This window comes from Coccomyxa subellipsoidea (genome assembly GCF_000258705.1).
Source record: "Coccomyxa subellipsoidea C-169, whole genome shotgun sequence".
NCBI lineage: Eukaryota > Viridiplantae > Chlorophyta > Trebouxiophyceae > Coccomyxaceae > Coccomyxa > Coccomyxa subellipsoidea.
Genome location: NW_005178038.1, coordinates 1,312,504 through 1,329,003, shown reverse-complemented (window position 1 = coordinate 1,329,003; position 16,500 = coordinate 1,312,504). Strand labels below are relative to the sequence as shown.

The following is a 16,500-nucleotide window of genomic DNA, read 5'->3' as shown; positions in this document are numbered from 1 at the left end:
GCCCTTTGGTCACCATGACGGTCATGGTACCACCGGATCCGGAGTTCTGGTCACAGCTTTGGGTGGTGACAGGGTCGGGCCCTGTCAGCAGAGCTGCAAATGACAGATTTTTGCCCGACCCACATGTATAATTGTGTGGGATCAAAGGACCATCAAGATCCTGTACAATGATTGAAATTATCACAAATGAGAAATGATCACTTGTAATGACTCGTTCTGAACGGTATGTGGGCTGCAAATGGATGTACAGCTCTAAATATCGTTGATTATTGACGCGCCAATGCTATATATAAGCTTGATGGATATCTGTACTTTCCACCTTGCAAGGTCCGACCAAGAGTCTTAAGAGGATCTTCACCATGGAAATTTTAAATACATGTTGTACAATGCTTAGGCAAAATTTTGCTCAAACTTTTAAAGAGCCCAATATTCAGATCCACCTCTTTGGGGATACGCCTGCCTGTACAATAACATATTTGAATCTCATTTGGAGCACTCAACCGCAGAGTCAAAGTCAGTAGTAACTCACTGCGAACCAGGCCAGTGCAGAAACATTGGTGGGAGGCATGGCCCAAGCGCCACCCCACAATACAGGCAAGTGGGCACATGCTGGAAAGCCTTGCTGGAGCTGTATGTGCGCCTGCACAGGAGGCAGAGCCACGGCGGGCTTCCCTCGCACAGCCGCAAGCTCGCCGCACAACGCTGCAAGCTGACCGTACAGCCCTGTTCGTCAAAAACGCACAGCGTCATGCCAGCACATGGTCTGGGAGCTGCACAAATCAGTCTGCACAGATTTGTGATCATCACCGCCAGAGAACAAATAGCATGGCAGGGATATCAGGTACATAGCATGAGGGTAGTCAGGAGTGGTACATGGGGGACAGAGTCGCACCCCAATGTCTGCCTCAGCTGCCCTCGCTGACTGCAGAGGCCCCCCAGTCATAACAAGCTCTGAACTCCGGAGAGGGTTCTCCTCAGCATGGGTGCTGGCCGATGCTCCTGCAGGCACAATACATTGTTTGCTGAACCTGTGATGCTGCATGGATCCATAAATACAGATGGACACCGAGAAGCCATAATTGAATGTCCCAACAAACACCGTCATGGGCAGCTGCTCGCACCTTCACAGATGCTCAGCAACTCAGGATGCAGGTCCTGAGCATTTGCCTTGACCCAAGCCAGCATGACCTGCAGCGACCCATCAGGCCCAGTCCCACTGCCTTCCAGGCTGTCTGAGTCAGACAGGCAGCTGAGCACATGGCGCTGTAACAGCGCCAGCTCGTTGTGCTCAAGAGCAGCATCCCACTCAGGGCCAGTATCCAGAGCTGGCCGGCAGAGGCAAGAGCTGCTGCCGTTGCGAAGGCTGTTTGTGGCTCCCTGCAGCACACTCATGTTCAGCATGCTGCAGCAAACGCCTTAATCTCCAGGAGTTTCCGTCAAGAGAACAGATGGTGTGAGTGATGTCTGGCACTCAGAAAGAATAAATGTGGGCCACCTGCAACGGTAATGGGTGCAGCAGGCGTCGGATGGCGTTTGACAGCTGCAGCCCGTGCCAGGCCACTTCGGGAATTGGGGATAGGCTGCTGGAGGGCGCATGTGCTGAGAAAGGCCGCTCCAGGTCTGACAAGAGACCCTGCAAACACCCCCAACACAAGCGTGTACTCAAATGAAAGGTCAAAATCGATGCCACTTGAATATCCACCAGACAGAATGATAGGAAGCAGGACTTGCCTGGACCGCTTGGGCAGCTTCCACTTTCAGCTGACTGCTGCCGCTGCTCTGTGCGTCCAGCGAGCTTGCGCATGAGACGGCAGCCGCGGCGTCCCACAGCCTGTCTGCAGGGAACGGCACACCCAGGTGCACCAGGGGAGGCACGCATGACAGGGCTGCTGCTGGGTGGGGGCCCAGCGGAGCTGCAGGTCCATGCAGCCGCAGCAGCTGCACGCAGCCGCGCCACAGCTTCCTGGAGATGTCCTCAGGCCTGCCACCACACCCTTGGCATTTTCATCGCAGCATTGCACCATGTGCCCTCTTCCTGACAGAAGAAGGAGGCCCAAATACTGGATGTCATTGCGATGTGACATGGGTTGTGTGTCGTGAAGTGAAGGAGGCATTGGCGCACCCATCACTAGCTTTGGGCCGTGGAGATTCCCGGGCAACAGCTGCCAACAACCCATTGCCTGACGTGGCAACTCCAAAGGTTCGATGCTGTGTCTGTATGCTGCCTGCTTCTGCACTGGGAGGTGTGCCATGCAGGCTCTGTGGCAGCTCCACTTCCATCAACTGCACACATTGCATTAACAGGCTCAGCGTCATTCAGACCATGTTGCACTGCCTTTGACGTGATCCATTGAGATGGGCAGAGAGAGGCACTTGATAGGCAGGGCCCATTCTTGGCATCACCTGATCCTTTTGCCATCGCCATGCTTTGACACCACCATCCAGCCCGGTCGTGCACAGCAGTGCCTGGCCATCCTGGGAGCTCCCAGGCACATGCAGGGGAGATGGACAGCAGCGTGCCCATGAGACACCGGTGACTGCCATGGAGCCATGTGCCTTGTTGCTGTAGGCGCGCTGCTGGCTGGCGCAAGGGGCTCCACAGGAGTCCTTCGCCAGAGGGCCGCTCTCCCACACTGCCACCATGCCCGCAGCCTTGCCAGCTGCCAGGCACAGCGTGGATGCTCCTGCACAATGACAACCGACAACCACTGTCAAGCGTGAGCTTCTAAATACCTTGCAGTGCAGCTCTGATAAACTTGCAAGTGCAGCGTTGTGCAGACACTCCAGGCTACAGGTTCTCACCTGTGCTGCTGTTTGATCTGAGGCGCAAGTCGATGCATGTCACGCCGCGCAAGTCTGCCGTCACGAGCACAGCCATTAGCTGCATGGCGGGCGGCCGGGCTCCATCTGCTGCTCCATTACTGCCTCCAGCTGTCGCTGCATTTGTCTGCAATGTCGCTGTGCTTGATATTTGCTCAGATGCACCCCTGGCATCTCCGCCTGTCTGAGGCTCTGTGGCTGTTGGGGCCTGGTCTTCTGGGGTGGGCGCTGGCAGGATGTCGGGCAGGTCAGCAAGTGCGGCCTGCGCAGCGGTGTAGAGCCGCACAGAGCCCTCGGAGCACCCTGTTGCCAGGACCAGGTAATCGCCGACAGCGCACCAGGCCAGCGCTGTCACCCAGCCAGCATGCGCCACAAAGGAGCCCACCTGCGCAAACCATACCTTTTCACCCATGTCATCATGGCTGCTTTTTTTGGCACTACAAGCTTCACCAACAGCAGCACAAAACGTTGAACACAACAGTCGTCGTGTGCTCAAAATCGCAGAACGTCGATTTTCACATTTCAAGAATTTCCAGGTTATTTTTTTTACTCAGCAAGAATTAAGAACTCACCAAGCTGAAGCTGTGATCCACCAGGTCACTCGCCTCCTTGAGTGAGAAGCTCTCGGGCATTCTGTAGCGCCACAACCACACCCTTCCAGACTTTGTGCCCACTGCCAGGATCGAGAACCTCGCAGCATTGGCCCCCCCAGTGACGCAAACAGGTGACCATGCCACCTGCACAAGCAATCCCCTCACGTCTTCTGAGTGATCCCCTCGTGGAGTTTTCAGCAGCCTCCAATCTGATTTCACAGCCATTTTCAGGCAATGCAACCTCTGTTTCTGGAGGAGCTGCAAACCTGCAGAGCAGAGATGGAGAAGAGCCGCCGTTCATATTCTTCTGTGAAGGATGGCACTGATGGCGCCTGGGCCCCAGCTGCACTTGAAACCCTCCTCGGCCGGGGAAAGGGGTCTGTGGAGGGCAGCCCACACCGTGCTCAAGCACCACAATGTACTAAGCTGAGAACAGAACGCAATAGGTTGCATGCATGCGCACCAGGAATTCCCGGCATCCCCTCCAGGAAAGCCTGCTTCTGCACGACTGCGCTGATGCGCTGCTGCAGTGCAGCGATGTCAGCGGCTTGCTTAGCCGCGGCTGCATCAGGGAGTGCTCCTTTCAGGCGCGTGCGCACAGCATTCAGCCTGATCTGGACCTTGCCCTCTCTCATCAGCCACTTCTCTGTCAAGCCCGCCCCCGTCAACGGCTCCTTGAAAGCTGACATCTGCACAGCGTCAGGAGAATTTGAAGCAAATAGCAGCACAAGGCACAGTGGATCCTATCAATTGACCAAGCAGAACTGAGAAATGATGAAAACCAATAGGAGTGAGACGAAAAAGAAGGATGAGCACACCATCTCTGCGCAGACTTGGTCTGCAATCTCTGCATCCCTGCCTCGCAAGTGCTGCCCCTTCTCGTACTTCTCCTGTTCTTCCTCAGGAATCTGCGCACAGCCAACATCAGCAGAACATCCTGGATTGAAACAGAATGTTCATGAAGACAAATTTCGTGCATGTGGAGCTCACCTCAGCGCGCAATGCCAGCCATCTGAGCAGGAAGACAAGGGGGAATGTGGCAATGATCCGCTTCTTGTTGGTGCTGTCCGCGCCAGGCAGGCAGGCAGCTGCATCAAAGTCCGCAGGCACCTGCAGGACAAACCACAGTGGGGAATAAATTCAGCACAGTTAGAAAGAAACCCAATACTCATATACTGCTGTGTCTGAACAATGGCCGAGCGGGATTTGACATGAGAAGATCACATGCCTTGTATGGTTCATTTGGATCAACAGTGATTGCCCATTCTTGCCCAGCATTGGCTCTTCCCTGCGCCTGCTGCCCACCTGTTGCAGCATCAAGGGTTTCCTTCAAGACACAACGCAGTGTCCAAAAATCAGACACCAAATCAAAGCAAGAGTTTAGTCACAATGCAGCAAAATGTTGACTCTCAATTACTAGATCTATCAATAGACCAAGGTAAGACACCCCAAATCACCTGCTTCATGGCCGGTTGCTGCATGTTCCTGGGAAGGCGTCGGAGTATCCTGGAGTTGCCTCTTCATCTGCTGATACTTCAAGTTCTTACCGTTGTTCACCACCTCTCCCGTGACAGGATCCCACACCGCCCTGATCCTGCAAGGGCAGCAAACAAACACATCATGCCATGCACAGGACCCCGGCACCTACTCATGTTGAAGCTGACATGGAAGGACAGTGTTGAGCCATTGCTAGCCGTGGCAAACCTCACAGCGGGATAAGCATGAAGCCAGCACTTACCCTCTGCGCCCTTCCATCAGGACATGCTTGGGCGTTATGCCCATGCCTGCCAACTTCTTGCCATACACAGCCAGCACTTCTGCTTTCACACGCTCCACCAGTGCAGCATCAGTGCCTTTCAGGTGCTCCCTCGCCTTGTAGGACGGCAGCTCACTCTCGGGCACCTGCAGGAGAGAAAAAAATCAAGGAACGTGATGAGTGAAAGCAATCTTGCAAGGAAATGCAGAGAAGGCAAAGGAAGGTTCTGTGTGGGCACACCAGCTGTCGAAGGTCGAGGAATCGCTGCCCAAAGGCAATGGCAATGCTGATCTTTGCATTGCCGATCTTGTCAGTTGCGATGGGTTTCAAGACGCTGGCGTCAAAGTCCTGTGTCACATGATACAAGCTCACACTAGTGCATCACACTCAGCTTAATAAATTTTGAAGGCAAACATGCAGTGATTCTCATTCGCTGCCAGGATAACTTCCATGTTATCTGCAATGCTGTGCAAAAGCTGCCAAGTGGCATGATAAGTGCTTGCCTGGGGGACTGTGTAGACAGGGGCGAAGGTGCCTAACGCGTCCTCATCTTCCACATTTCCCAGAATCTGCGCCTGCACCAGCCTTGTCCCTGCCAGCATGGCAGTATCTGGGTTCTTGCGCAGCCTCTTCAGCTTCTTCCCGTGCACTGCCAGGAACTCGGCCTTCACGCGCTCCAAGAGCTGCTGATCCACCTCTGCCAGTTGCTCGCCCTTCTCATACGAAGGAGGGTTTTCAATCTGTGCAACAGCAATTGTTTAGAAGTGCGAGCAGTAAGCATTGAAGGGGAATGCCTATCCCAAGCATACTCACGCAGACCTGTTGCAACACAGCACAGCTGCAAAAAGAGTGCAAAGTGACAAGTGTGGGACAAATGTTCTGGCTCGGTGTTGGGTAAGAAATATGGAAGGATTAGCAGCGAGCCAAGCACGTGCTCCTGGTATGAGTCAAGGACATGTTGAACCACTTGTCCTTGTTGTTTGCCGCGCTTGCCAAGAAGGGCTGTAGATGTACCTGCTTGCGGAGATCCAAAAACCGCTGCTTGAAAGCTGCGACAATTGTGCCATGCGCTCTGGCGCCAGAAGACGTGTCCACTGCCGGCAGGTCTGCTGCAGAGAAGCCCTCCGGAATGCGGTAGATCTGTGCCGTGCCTGCCTGGGAGGCAGCTGGAGTACCTGTGCATGCATCCGTCATCATGGTGCAGCCTGATGCGCCCATTCTTTGACTGCGGTGAGCCATATGCTTGGTCCCAAGAAAAAGAGAGAAAGCCATGCAAAAGGATGGTGGTATACATTGAGAAGCGGAGTCCTTCTGCCTCTTCCTCTGCGGCGTGCTGTCCTCCGCAATGCCTGTCTCCCGCCCTGCAGTCCCCGCACACCCGAATTGATGAAATTCTTCTCAGTTCATCGGTAACGGACAATACCTCAAGGGACAAACAGAAGGGTGTTCAAGTCTGATGTTCGCACCAGGAGTGCCAGAGGGCATACCACGAGACCAGCCGCCAGAGGTCCATGACAGCCTCCTTCTGATGTCAGCACAGCTGACGTCATGCTCTGCAAGACCCACTTGAGCAATGACAGAGCCGTCATTGCCCGAGCTACGCTTCACCGTCGCTTCCCACCAGCCGCCATCCAAGTACACGTCGATCGTCTCCCCCACATCACGCCGCTTGCCCCTCTCCGCAACCTGTACCATAATTTCCATGACCAGAACATAACAATGTCCTCTACGCCATGCACGAGGCAGGATCCTCGTGATCGCACAAAATGGAGAGCAGAGCAAAGGCTGCTTACATTGTCAGGTGGCTGAGGCCGGATGAGGTAGCCTGGGGCTGTGTGGGCTTTGAAGTTGCTGGCCAAAGCTTGCAGATATGCCGGGGCTCCTGGTGCAGGGAACCACTCCTGCAGCGCGTCCCCTGTGTCCTCGTCATCGACCTCATCGTAGGCCACCAAGACAAGGCCCCGCTCCACCTGCTGCACAGCCGCCGGGAACCAGCAGCCCCGCAGCCCAGCCTCGTCATTGGTCACCTGCAGCCAAAAAGCTTCATTGGTGCCACAGCTTAACCAACGGTCAATATATTGAGACCAATAGCTGAAAGGGGAACCTCCACCCCACAAGCCAGCGCGATGCACAACACCTCTGCGTGAGCACATCAAGTTGGTTTGAGTTTGTGTCTCGATACAGGATGATGCACAGGCTGCACCTCAACGTGATCTCCGGGCTTGAACAGGGGCTGTGATGTAGAAACTGCAGAGGTGGAGGCCTGAGCATTTGAGTTGGCCCGCTCCTCAACAGGACTCCTCGGCCGCTTTCTGGGGCGGCCACCTCCCCTGAGCCTGATCATAGCAGGCTCCTCCAACGGGGCTGCCCCCACCACGGCACCAGGCTTCTCCGCTGTTGCTTCCTGCACAAGCGGTAATCTTCTCTCAGCTGGTGTGCTGCGTGTCTACAATTACGAAAGGGCATCTTGTCAGCATGCATGTGGGAACCATCAAGAACAACAGAAGCTTTGAATGCAGCAATACCTTCCAGCCTGTGCTGTGCATGTAGGTCAGCAATTTTCCCGTTAAGTCGCTGGCAAGGACCCACTCATTCTGCAGATGAGCTGGCGGCTGAAAGATGTTCACCTGCGCATGAGCTTTGCTTGAGACTTTACTGATGTTCGGTTCAAGGGAAATTCCTCCTTCAATCAAGCAAATACTAGCCGTGAGGGCAGACATCTGCAAATGCTTTGCACCTTGCTGTCGGTGTCCACTGTGGTGAGGAGACAGGCATTTGCAGAACATGCAGCTGCTGGCGACCAGGCCACTGAACAAATCTTTGCATCGTGCTTGAAGGTGCCACTAACGCTGGCATCTTGCACTTTGCTGAGCTGGCTGTGGAGGCTGTCTTGAGCTTCGTTAAGCCCTTCTGACGACAGGCCGCGCATAAGAAAAAGTCAAGAAAGATTGATATGATCAGAAGTAGAACAAAAACAAAAAATGCAATGTCCAGGCGAGGTTGGTGAGTCACATTTCTCATTTCTTGGACTGTCTATACCTTGGCAACCTGAAATCGATGAAGATGCCAAGTCGTTGCCAACAAACATTCGTGGACCTGAGAGATCACATGGGTCAAGAATGACCACACTGTGCCCAGAGGCAACGGCAAGAAGATTGTCTTCAGACCATTGAATGCTGTTGGGAAATGCTGGTGAATTGTATAAGCCCTGCTGATCTGCTACAATAGACATATTTTAATTCATCTCAGCGATCTGATTCAAACAAGTGAATGAGAAAATGTGTGGTGACTAGAAAAGGTAGACATGATGCCACCATCGCCCAACGGACAAAAGCGAAATTGCTGTCGTGATTCCAAAGATAGCAAATATTGAAACGTCTACAGGCCCCTTTTCCACATCTTGAAACAGTCTTGCAGCCGTGAGTAAAACAAAGCCTTGGAAGCTGCGACTGATCAGTCATCACAGCTGTCGGAATTTCCGAAAGCCTCCTTTCCGAATGAAACTACGCTTCTTGGGCGCTGTGGATCAGGCATACTAAGATCTGTCCTTTCCTTCTGCATCAAGAAGACTTTAGTCACATCATGGGCAGAAGCTGCAGCCTTTGATGGTCTATCATAACTGACCAATAGTATTCCTTGATGCTGCTGCTCCAGGGCAGTTGCACTTGTTATCGGAACAACGTTCACCTCACCAGGCAAGACAATGTCGTTAGCGGTGACGAGAACTAGAGGCAACAGTTTCGACATTGATATATCTCAGCCTGAGACTCTAACTCTCTTCTCTCTGTGAAACAGGTGCCTCAGATCAGCTCTTGGACAGGTCAGAGGATTGCCGTTTCAATCCGTAGAGCCTATTAGAAGACTTTCAGATTCAAGGGCATGGACTACCAGAAGCCCTGGTCTCATCAAGCGGGCTGTCGGTCTATCAGAGGAAGCTGTGTTGGAGTTTGCTGCAGATGAAGACAGCCAAGCAGCCCCTACAGACTCAAAGCCAAGGATTGTAAGTAGTGACATGCCATACACGGGCTTTTTCTCTCATCTTGCCGCTGCTCCTGTGATCCTGGCATGACCACTGTTGGTGTGGATTGGGTGACAGGGTAGGAGGAATGCGACGGGTGCTTTCCAATCAATTCCGATTGTCCCAACATCTGACGAGCACCTAGCCAGCGCCCTGAAGCGCGCCGGCCGCATTGGACCCAATACCAAGCTCAAGAATGAGGCCGCGCGAGCGCGAAACAAAACTGCTCGCCAGATGGATGGTGAGGCGGCTGCCCAGCAGGTCATCTGAATTAGCGCTAAGAGATCGTGGAAGTGATGCTGGGCCCACGGAGGCGGGACACATGACATGGGATCTGCTGGTGCAGAGCTTGTGAAGGCCATCAGCACGCCGCTGGGTGCCTGTGTCAAGGGATTCCCAGCTGCTGAGCGGCTGCACCCCTTTGAGAGAGCACTGCTGGATCTGACAATCGGCTTGGAGCTGTATGAGAAACGGCTGGCGCGCTTGACCAGCCTGCGCCAGTCTGCTGTCCAGGTACAAACATTTTCTTTTCACACAAATTGGAAAATTAGCACACCGTCACATGGCCTTCTCTGCTTGAAAATTTAGCCCTCATCACAGCTTCCCATCGTTCTGTACACTTGCCGATTTGCCAGTTGCGTGGTCCATGTCACGAAGAGGAATGCAGGTGAATTGAAGATGGGTGCTTTGCAGGTGGGGAAGGCGTACGCGGCCAGGGCAGGCAAGGCTGCCAACAAGAAGGAGGCAGAAGCGCTGGGGGTGGAGGGGTTTGAGAATGTGGCGGCCGTGTACAAGAAGGGCGCCACAGCGGTGGACGGCCTCAAAGACATGGCGAAACAGCTGCGCAGGCTGCCTGTCGTGGACCTCATGCTGCCCACAGTAAGCCTCCGCCACTGCTATAATGCACATGCAGTCAGCATCTGCACAAGATTACAGTAGCCCCGGAACTTCATTCTCATGATGACGGTGCTTGCGTTGGTGCAGGTTGCACTGGTGGGGGCGCCAAATGTGGGCAAGTCTTCGCTGGTGCAGATTCTGTCGTCGGGGCAGCCCGAGATATGCGACTACCCCTTCACCACGCGCAGCATCAAAATGGGGCACTTCTATGTGGACGGCCGCCGCCACCAGGTGCCCACGTCCCCATACATACTTATCATTCTTCCACATACTCATAAAATGCTCTTGACATGCAGATTACTGGTAGGATGGAAGCAGATTTCACCATTTCTTTGGACTCAATGTGGCCAGTGGTTTTAATCGGAAGCTCTCAGGAGAACGCATGTCTCAGGGACTGTGCAAGTCAACTTGGTACAAAGCCCAGGTGAGGCTTCAAGGACAAGGTAACATGGAGATGTGGGTGCCCTCGCAGGTGACGGACACGCCAGGGCTGCTGAACAGGGCAGAGGAGGATCGCAACGCGATGGAGCGGCTGACGGTGTCGTGCATGGCCTTCCTGCCCACCTCAGTGCTGTTCGTCATTGACCTGACGGGGCAGTGCGGCACCAGCCCGGCCACGCAGTGGCAGATCCGGGCCGACCTGAGAGCGCGCTTCCCCAACAAGCCCTGGCTGGACGTTTTTACCAAGCAGGACCTGCTGCAGGACGTGCACGCGCAGGCGCAGGGGGCTGCAGCAACAGAGCAGCCGCAAACGCTTGGCGCGACTGGCTCTGCTGTTGACAGCGATGCCGGTGCTGGCAATGAGTTGCTTGAAGAAGGTGCGGCTCGGAGAGGTCTCGCAATTGCTGCCTGAGTGTGTGGTGTGCTGGAAGTGTGCCACGGCGGACTGAATGTGCAGTGCGCTGGGGATACGATCAGAGAAGATCTGTCTGATTTAAGAGGTTTTGGTGCAGGGGAGGGCGGGTCGCAGGTGGTAGCCGATCTGGAGAGTCATGAAAGGGTCAGGAATGCAGACAGAGAGGCGTCCAGTCTGATGGAGGCATCAGAAACAGCGGCAAAGTTCAGCTGGAATGACAGAGGCAAGCAGGGCCTTGATGCCCCTACCATTGCTGCAGCACTGTCTCAGGCAATCTGGGTCTCTTCTGTGACAGAGAGCGGTCTGGACGACCTCAGAAGCGCTGTCTTGAGAATGCTCCAGGAACAAAACAAGCAGGAGCCCGACTACCCTGAAGGTGTATGATGTTGTGTGGTGTACTTGATAGCAATGACTTGCAACAGGTGAACACCTGGAAAAGCTGCCCATTGTAACTTGCCAAGCCTTACAATCACTGTTCTAGACATGTGGTTGCTTGGATGCTTTGTTGAGATGCGCAGCATCACTTGAACTGCTGGCCAAATGGGACACAGGCCGTGATGGCCCTGAACGCTCCAACATAAACTGCGGCGGTGATCCGCATGTCTTTCGATCCTTCTGAGCTAGTCTGAGATACTATTGACAAGGACCTGCCTTTAAGCTTCCTTGCAATGAGCACCTGTCAGAAGGCAGACAAACTGTAGGTTCCTGCTGGCACAACTTGATCCTGCAAGCTTACAGCCTGTTGCAAGGTGGCAACTTTTGAGCAGCTGATGGATAGAAACGCATGCATGCTGTAATACCTTTGCTTGCATCTGGTGACGATACTGCTCAAACTCCAAACGGAGGTGCTCCTTGTCTTTTTTGAAGTGGGAGCGCTGTCCCTGAGTCACTAAAAGAAAGAAGCCCAACACAACACACAGACCCCCCAGCACAAATGGAGAGATAGCCCACGTGAGAATATTGTTGAGCACCCTGCAACCAAAGAAAGAAGGCGTTGTCAACTTTTTTGGAACTGATGCCTAAAGCGTGTGGCAGGAAGTGGTTCTCTTGCTCATATGCTGATCTTTACTTCCATGGGCTTCCTACCTAGGTCCGTGACTGACTGCAGTGCTGAGTGCACTGGTCTGGCTTATGCCCTGGTGAGGGCCGCAGTATTTGCGCCCATACTGAAGGTTGAAAACCATGGGAACGCTGCAAGCTGTCAAGATACCTGCGTAGTCACAGCATCCCAACCTCAGCATGCCCCTCTTTGCCTCCACAACGTGAGCACTATAGTGAGGTGCATTGGACATGCATCAGTAAGGCGGCATGCCCCTATCTAAAAGGGATTAACATACCCAGCATGAGGGTGTAGACCAGCACATTTGTGCGCGAGGCTGAGTAGCGCTCCTTTGGCGGTGTGTACAGGTACAGCGACAGGAACTTCTTTGTGTTGAACAGGACGATGTTGGACACCAGGCCAAAGAATGGCAACAGAGGCGCATACATGCTGCCTAGCCAGACGAGCACCTCGGTATCGATTATCTGAATGACCACCTGCAGCATCCACCAAACAGTCTTAAAACATATGTGTAAAGTGATATTTTACAATGAAGGAGAATGGGTACAAGGAGCCTCTCCCATGCCATACATGGAACATACATCTATCATGCAAAACTTCAGAGCTGTTGGATATCACAAAAGGAACTTGCCGCTGGAGGGTCAAAGGTCACAGCCATTCCAAGCAAGCGATACATGCACGCCATCAGAACGTCCACCAGGTTCAGCGTTGCCATGTTGGTCAACACCAGCCTGTAGAAGATTAGACCAATCAAGTTCTCCGCACATCCTGGGACGCAATGGCTCTGCCATACAATGCACCCTTCTGTCAGTAGAATGATCCCACAAACATGCCAATCAAGATTTTCATGGGTGGCTCATCACTACTGCATGGGTTTATGCTGAGCCTCATGACTCAGGCAGAAAGGCGGACCTCAAATGTTGGCTGCACAACAGCCGCCGCACAACTTGCATCACAACAAAGGTAGCCTTTGCTGCAGGAAGCATCTGCCTGCACTCGCCCTAGGCCAAGATTGCACGTCTGTGGGGGCAAGGAAAGCTGTGATCTCACCACATGCACGCCAGGTCTGAATGGACCAGGATTTGAGAATGACCCAAGTAATTAAAACGCACGAATAGAAGAGAAACATCACCTGGAAAGTGCTGGCGTCCTTTGCAGTGCTTGTGGTCTCCCCTGAGACACTGGTCTGTATTCTATATAATTGGTAAACTAGAGTGGCTGTGTTGATCAGCTTGATAGACAGAAGCTTGAGTGCCTCTACCTGTGCCAAAGAGAACTTCCCCAAGTCAAAAATGATACACCAATTAAATCAGCGCTGCCTTTCCTCACACCCATCCTGATCAGCTAAAGTAATTCTATGGCTTCCACACATGAGTTGCACAGAAGGGAATGCTGTGCACAAGTGCTCACGTTAGTCCTCTGGCGGGGATGCCAGTTTTCAGCCACAACTGTCATGTGCACGAGCATCTGGCTGATGACAGTGACCAGTGACAGCATGACTGTGCTGGCAAACCCAAACCCCAAGTAGCGAGCAATGGCGTCTTGGTTTGTGATGATCAAATACACTGCTATGGCTGTGCCCCCGACCATCACAGGCCACACGATGACCAGGCCAAATGCCTGCACAGACACACATGTCAGCAAACACGATGCAGGGGTGCAAAGATCACATGCTTTACCGGCATCTAAAAGTTGAAGCAGGGATAGGCGACAATACCCTACAAACCAGCCATACATTTTGCAGTGCTGGACCCAAATCAATCTCTTTTGTCATGGGGAAAGAAACACAAGCCTTGCCTTCAGCATGATGGAGGTGATCCTTGTGGACTTGGAGATGTAAGCATCTGCCAGCTGGGCATCAAAGACCATCTCAGCGAGCTGGTTGCGGATGGAATTGCGCAGGTTGCGCGCAGCCTTTGCATCTGTCAGGTGATAGTCCCAGGAAGTGAACACAACAGTGGAGAATGGGAAGAGCTTGTTTTGGCCGACAAATGCCCCATCGCCTGCACCCTGCACACGCGGCTTCAAAAATTGCACCAGACAATGCTGCTTGAGAGGAAATCCCCGATGCAACTCTGCGCATGCAACACAGTGAGCACTCAGTGCTCACACCAAAGTCAATTATTTTACCTGCAGTCTCTTGTGGATGGTGGTCAGCAGCATAACGAGGCTGAAGAAGAAGGCTGCCACAATCTCAAGTGGGAAGCTCAGGTCCAGACGAAAGTCGCCTTTGCCTCCAATGTTGTCACCATAATTATACCCGCCTGCAGAGGTTCAAACACTTGATAATTGAACTCTTGCATTGTGCGTGACCATTGGCAAAGGATTATACCAAACGAGGTGCCAAAAGCTCACCATACAGCAAAAATGTGTTGTGCAAGCCGTAGCCTTGCAGGAGATCAAGTGGTCGGTATGTTTTGAAGTAGGACCACGAGAATGTTGGTGGTGGACTGATCATGAAAGGAATGACAGTGCCGCCCAGCCAAAAGAGACAGAGAGCAGCGTTTATTCCCAGAGCAAATCGCAAGAAGTACAGCGTCAGTGACACATTTGAGCCTGCACATACAAACCAAGGTCACGACTTTCAACATCACTTGCCATTTTCTGCGGAACATTCACCTCTATTTCTGGATCTAATATTCAGCTGAGCATTTTGCAAGTCAGCACACCATGCTTGGCCTCCACAGTTTGGATGGAAGTCTTCCACAGGGACAGCAGCCTGCCCAGGATTGACAGGCTCTGCTTCAGGGCGGACCGGAAGTCATGCCACTGGCTTCTACTGGCAAAAAGTCTTCCCTGCTCCGTTTCCTGTCGCCATGCATGCAAAAGCTCAGCTCTCAAACACTTTCAAAGAGGCCTCTTCTCACAAAAAGGAGGACAGCATTGCTATTATTATGCTTTTTGTATCTGCTGTCACCTGGATAGTGCGCAGTCGAGCGCAGCCCCTCCTGAATGTCTCTGCAGTGCGCTCCTGCTTCCTGTTGCGAGGCGCTCCTGGCCTTGCAGAGGCAGCTTCAGTGCTGCTTGCGGCCGTCGGCTGCACAGGTGGCGGCGTTTGAAATGAAGCAGGACTCGGTTCGGGCTGGGGCTCTGGTGTGTCAGGCACCTACAGGAGCAAGACCGTCATGAACAGCAAGTTACTGGTGAGGTACAATGATTTATACTTTTAGTTAGCTGCGTCAGGGCTGTTGCCATTTGCACTGCGACAATCAGAAGCCTCAGTAATTGATGGAGTGCTAGGAACACGCTGCACCTGAGAGGTGCTGCGCTGTAACAAGTCAAGCAGTGCTGCCTGCGACATTGTTGACAGGGCTGGAAAGAGCTGTGGCATGTCCATCTGAGCATCGCTGCTCTGGTGCTGTAAAGCAGCCGCGTTTGCCAAGGCCATGGCTTGCAGCAGCGTGGCCTCATCATACACCCGATTGGACATCAGGGGTTCTGCTGTTTCCCCAAGGGATAATGTGGATGGTTGAGGCGTCAGCGCCTGCAGTAGTTCAGTGAGTTCTTCTGGTCTCAGGCCTGCTAGATCGACAGGTCCTTGAGGCATGGCTTGTTGCCCATCGCCTGCACATTGACACAGAGTCAGAAATAAGTCGCAGAAACTGGTTTTGAGGTTTCATCAAGAGATGAAATGTGGTCTAGAAAATCTCTTGCCTGGGGCGTCAGAAATTTTCATTGAAGGATAGCGTGCTGCTTTTCATGGTTGAAAGATGGATGAATGCTGTAGGAAGTCGCAGTTTGATAAGATCAAGGTGCTCAGGTCCGATCTGGTTTTGAGATCGCGGTTTGTCTCAAGTTGAAGCTGTCCAAGAAAAGGCATCCCAGAGGCAGAAAATAAACAAATTCACAAATGACAACAGTACATGCCCAGACGTTGAGCTATTACATTCAGTTCGCAATTTGTACGATGTATCAGGACAGGGCTGGTGGCCAAATCGCGTCGTAGATCGACCAGTGTACCTTCTAAAAATAGCCGAAGCTAAATCAGGCAAGTGCAGAATAAAGACTGATCCAAGCGTGATCTGGAGGTGATCGATGTCTGTTTCCTTTCCAATCTTATTTCTTTTCTTTTGAATGATTGTTGTTGGTGCACTGCTTAATTGGACGGGCGGGTGTGCGCATTAGAATTACTACAATCCTCGCCAAACAAGTTTCTCTCGTGTAAACAATCATCTTCTGCCAGAGTTTACAAATGCATGACTAGTGCAAAGTTTACGCAGAGTCGTGTACTTCATTTCTAGAGCTGAAACGCTTCAACTGGCAAGTTTACGTGCACCAACATGGAAAGCAAGGAGGCAGGTGGTGGGTGAGTTTCGGTCTATTGAAATGGCAGATACCTTGATTGACCAAAGAATTTTCCAAAACGTAGCAAAGCGACCGATGCATGTGATGCAGGAGTTCGTCAGCCTCTGATGCTCTGTGGCAACCGGAAGGGGCTCTTGCCCAGGTCCTCATTCAACGAGGAAAGTTGCTGATGAGGATGGGTATGTAATCGAGGGG

General features: G+C 52.7%; 3 protein-coding genes across 3 annotated transcripts; 1 reads left to right on the top strand and 2 right to left on the bottom strand.

The window, feature by feature from the left end:
* Positions 1-746: 746 nt before the first annotated feature.
* COCSUDRAFT_62069 (hypothetical protein) lies at positions 747-7,715 on the bottom strand (the record flags this gene model as incomplete). Its single annotated transcript, XM_005649127.1, has 23 exons — positions 747-770; positions 893-999; positions 1,122-1,377; positions 1,496-1,633; positions 1,738-1,981; positions 2,123-2,283; positions 2,404-2,684; positions 2,803-3,205; positions 3,393-3,557; positions 3,680-3,792; positions 3,877-4,102; positions 4,232-4,321; positions 4,404-4,523; positions 4,971-5,007; positions 5,152-5,315; positions 5,410-5,517; positions 5,682-5,909; positions 6,184-6,344; positions 6,462-6,530; positions 6,657-6,855; positions 6,963-7,196; positions 7,373-7,573; positions 7,695-7,715. 23 exons carry the CDS (start codon positions 7,713-7,715, stop codon positions 747-749), a joined length of 3,750 nt encoding a protein of 1,249 aa, XP_005649184.1.
* Positions 7,716-8,872: 1,157 nt separating this feature from the next.
* COCSUDRAFT_62068 (P-loop containing nucleoside triphosphate hydrolase protein) lies at positions 8,873-11,324 on the top strand (the record flags this gene model as incomplete). Its single annotated transcript, XM_005649126.1, has 7 exons — positions 8,873-8,884; positions 9,266-9,428; positions 9,534-9,700; positions 9,881-10,066; positions 10,172-10,315; positions 10,557-10,902; positions 11,038-11,324. 7 exons carry the CDS (start codon positions 8,873-8,875, stop codon positions 11,322-11,324), a joined length of 1,305 nt encoding a protein of 434 aa, XP_005649183.1.
* A 66-nt stretch (positions 11,325-11,390) lies between these two features.
* COCSUDRAFT_46890 (hypothetical protein) lies at positions 11,391-15,337 on the bottom strand (the record flags this gene model as incomplete). The annotated part of the gene is made up of 13 exons (XM_005649125.1): positions 11,391-11,616; positions 11,741-11,912; positions 12,027-12,150; positions 12,278-12,476; positions 12,632-12,784; positions 12,913-13,020; positions 13,133-13,261; positions 13,411-13,620; positions 13,789-14,010; positions 14,131-14,264; positions 14,356-14,556; positions 14,670-14,808; positions 15,254-15,337. 13 exons carry the CDS (start codon positions 15,335-15,337, stop codon positions 11,461-11,463), a joined length of 2,031 nt encoding a protein of 676 aa, XP_005649182.1. The 3' UTR covers positions 11,391-11,460.
* Positions 15,338-16,500: the final 1,163 nt, after the last annotated feature.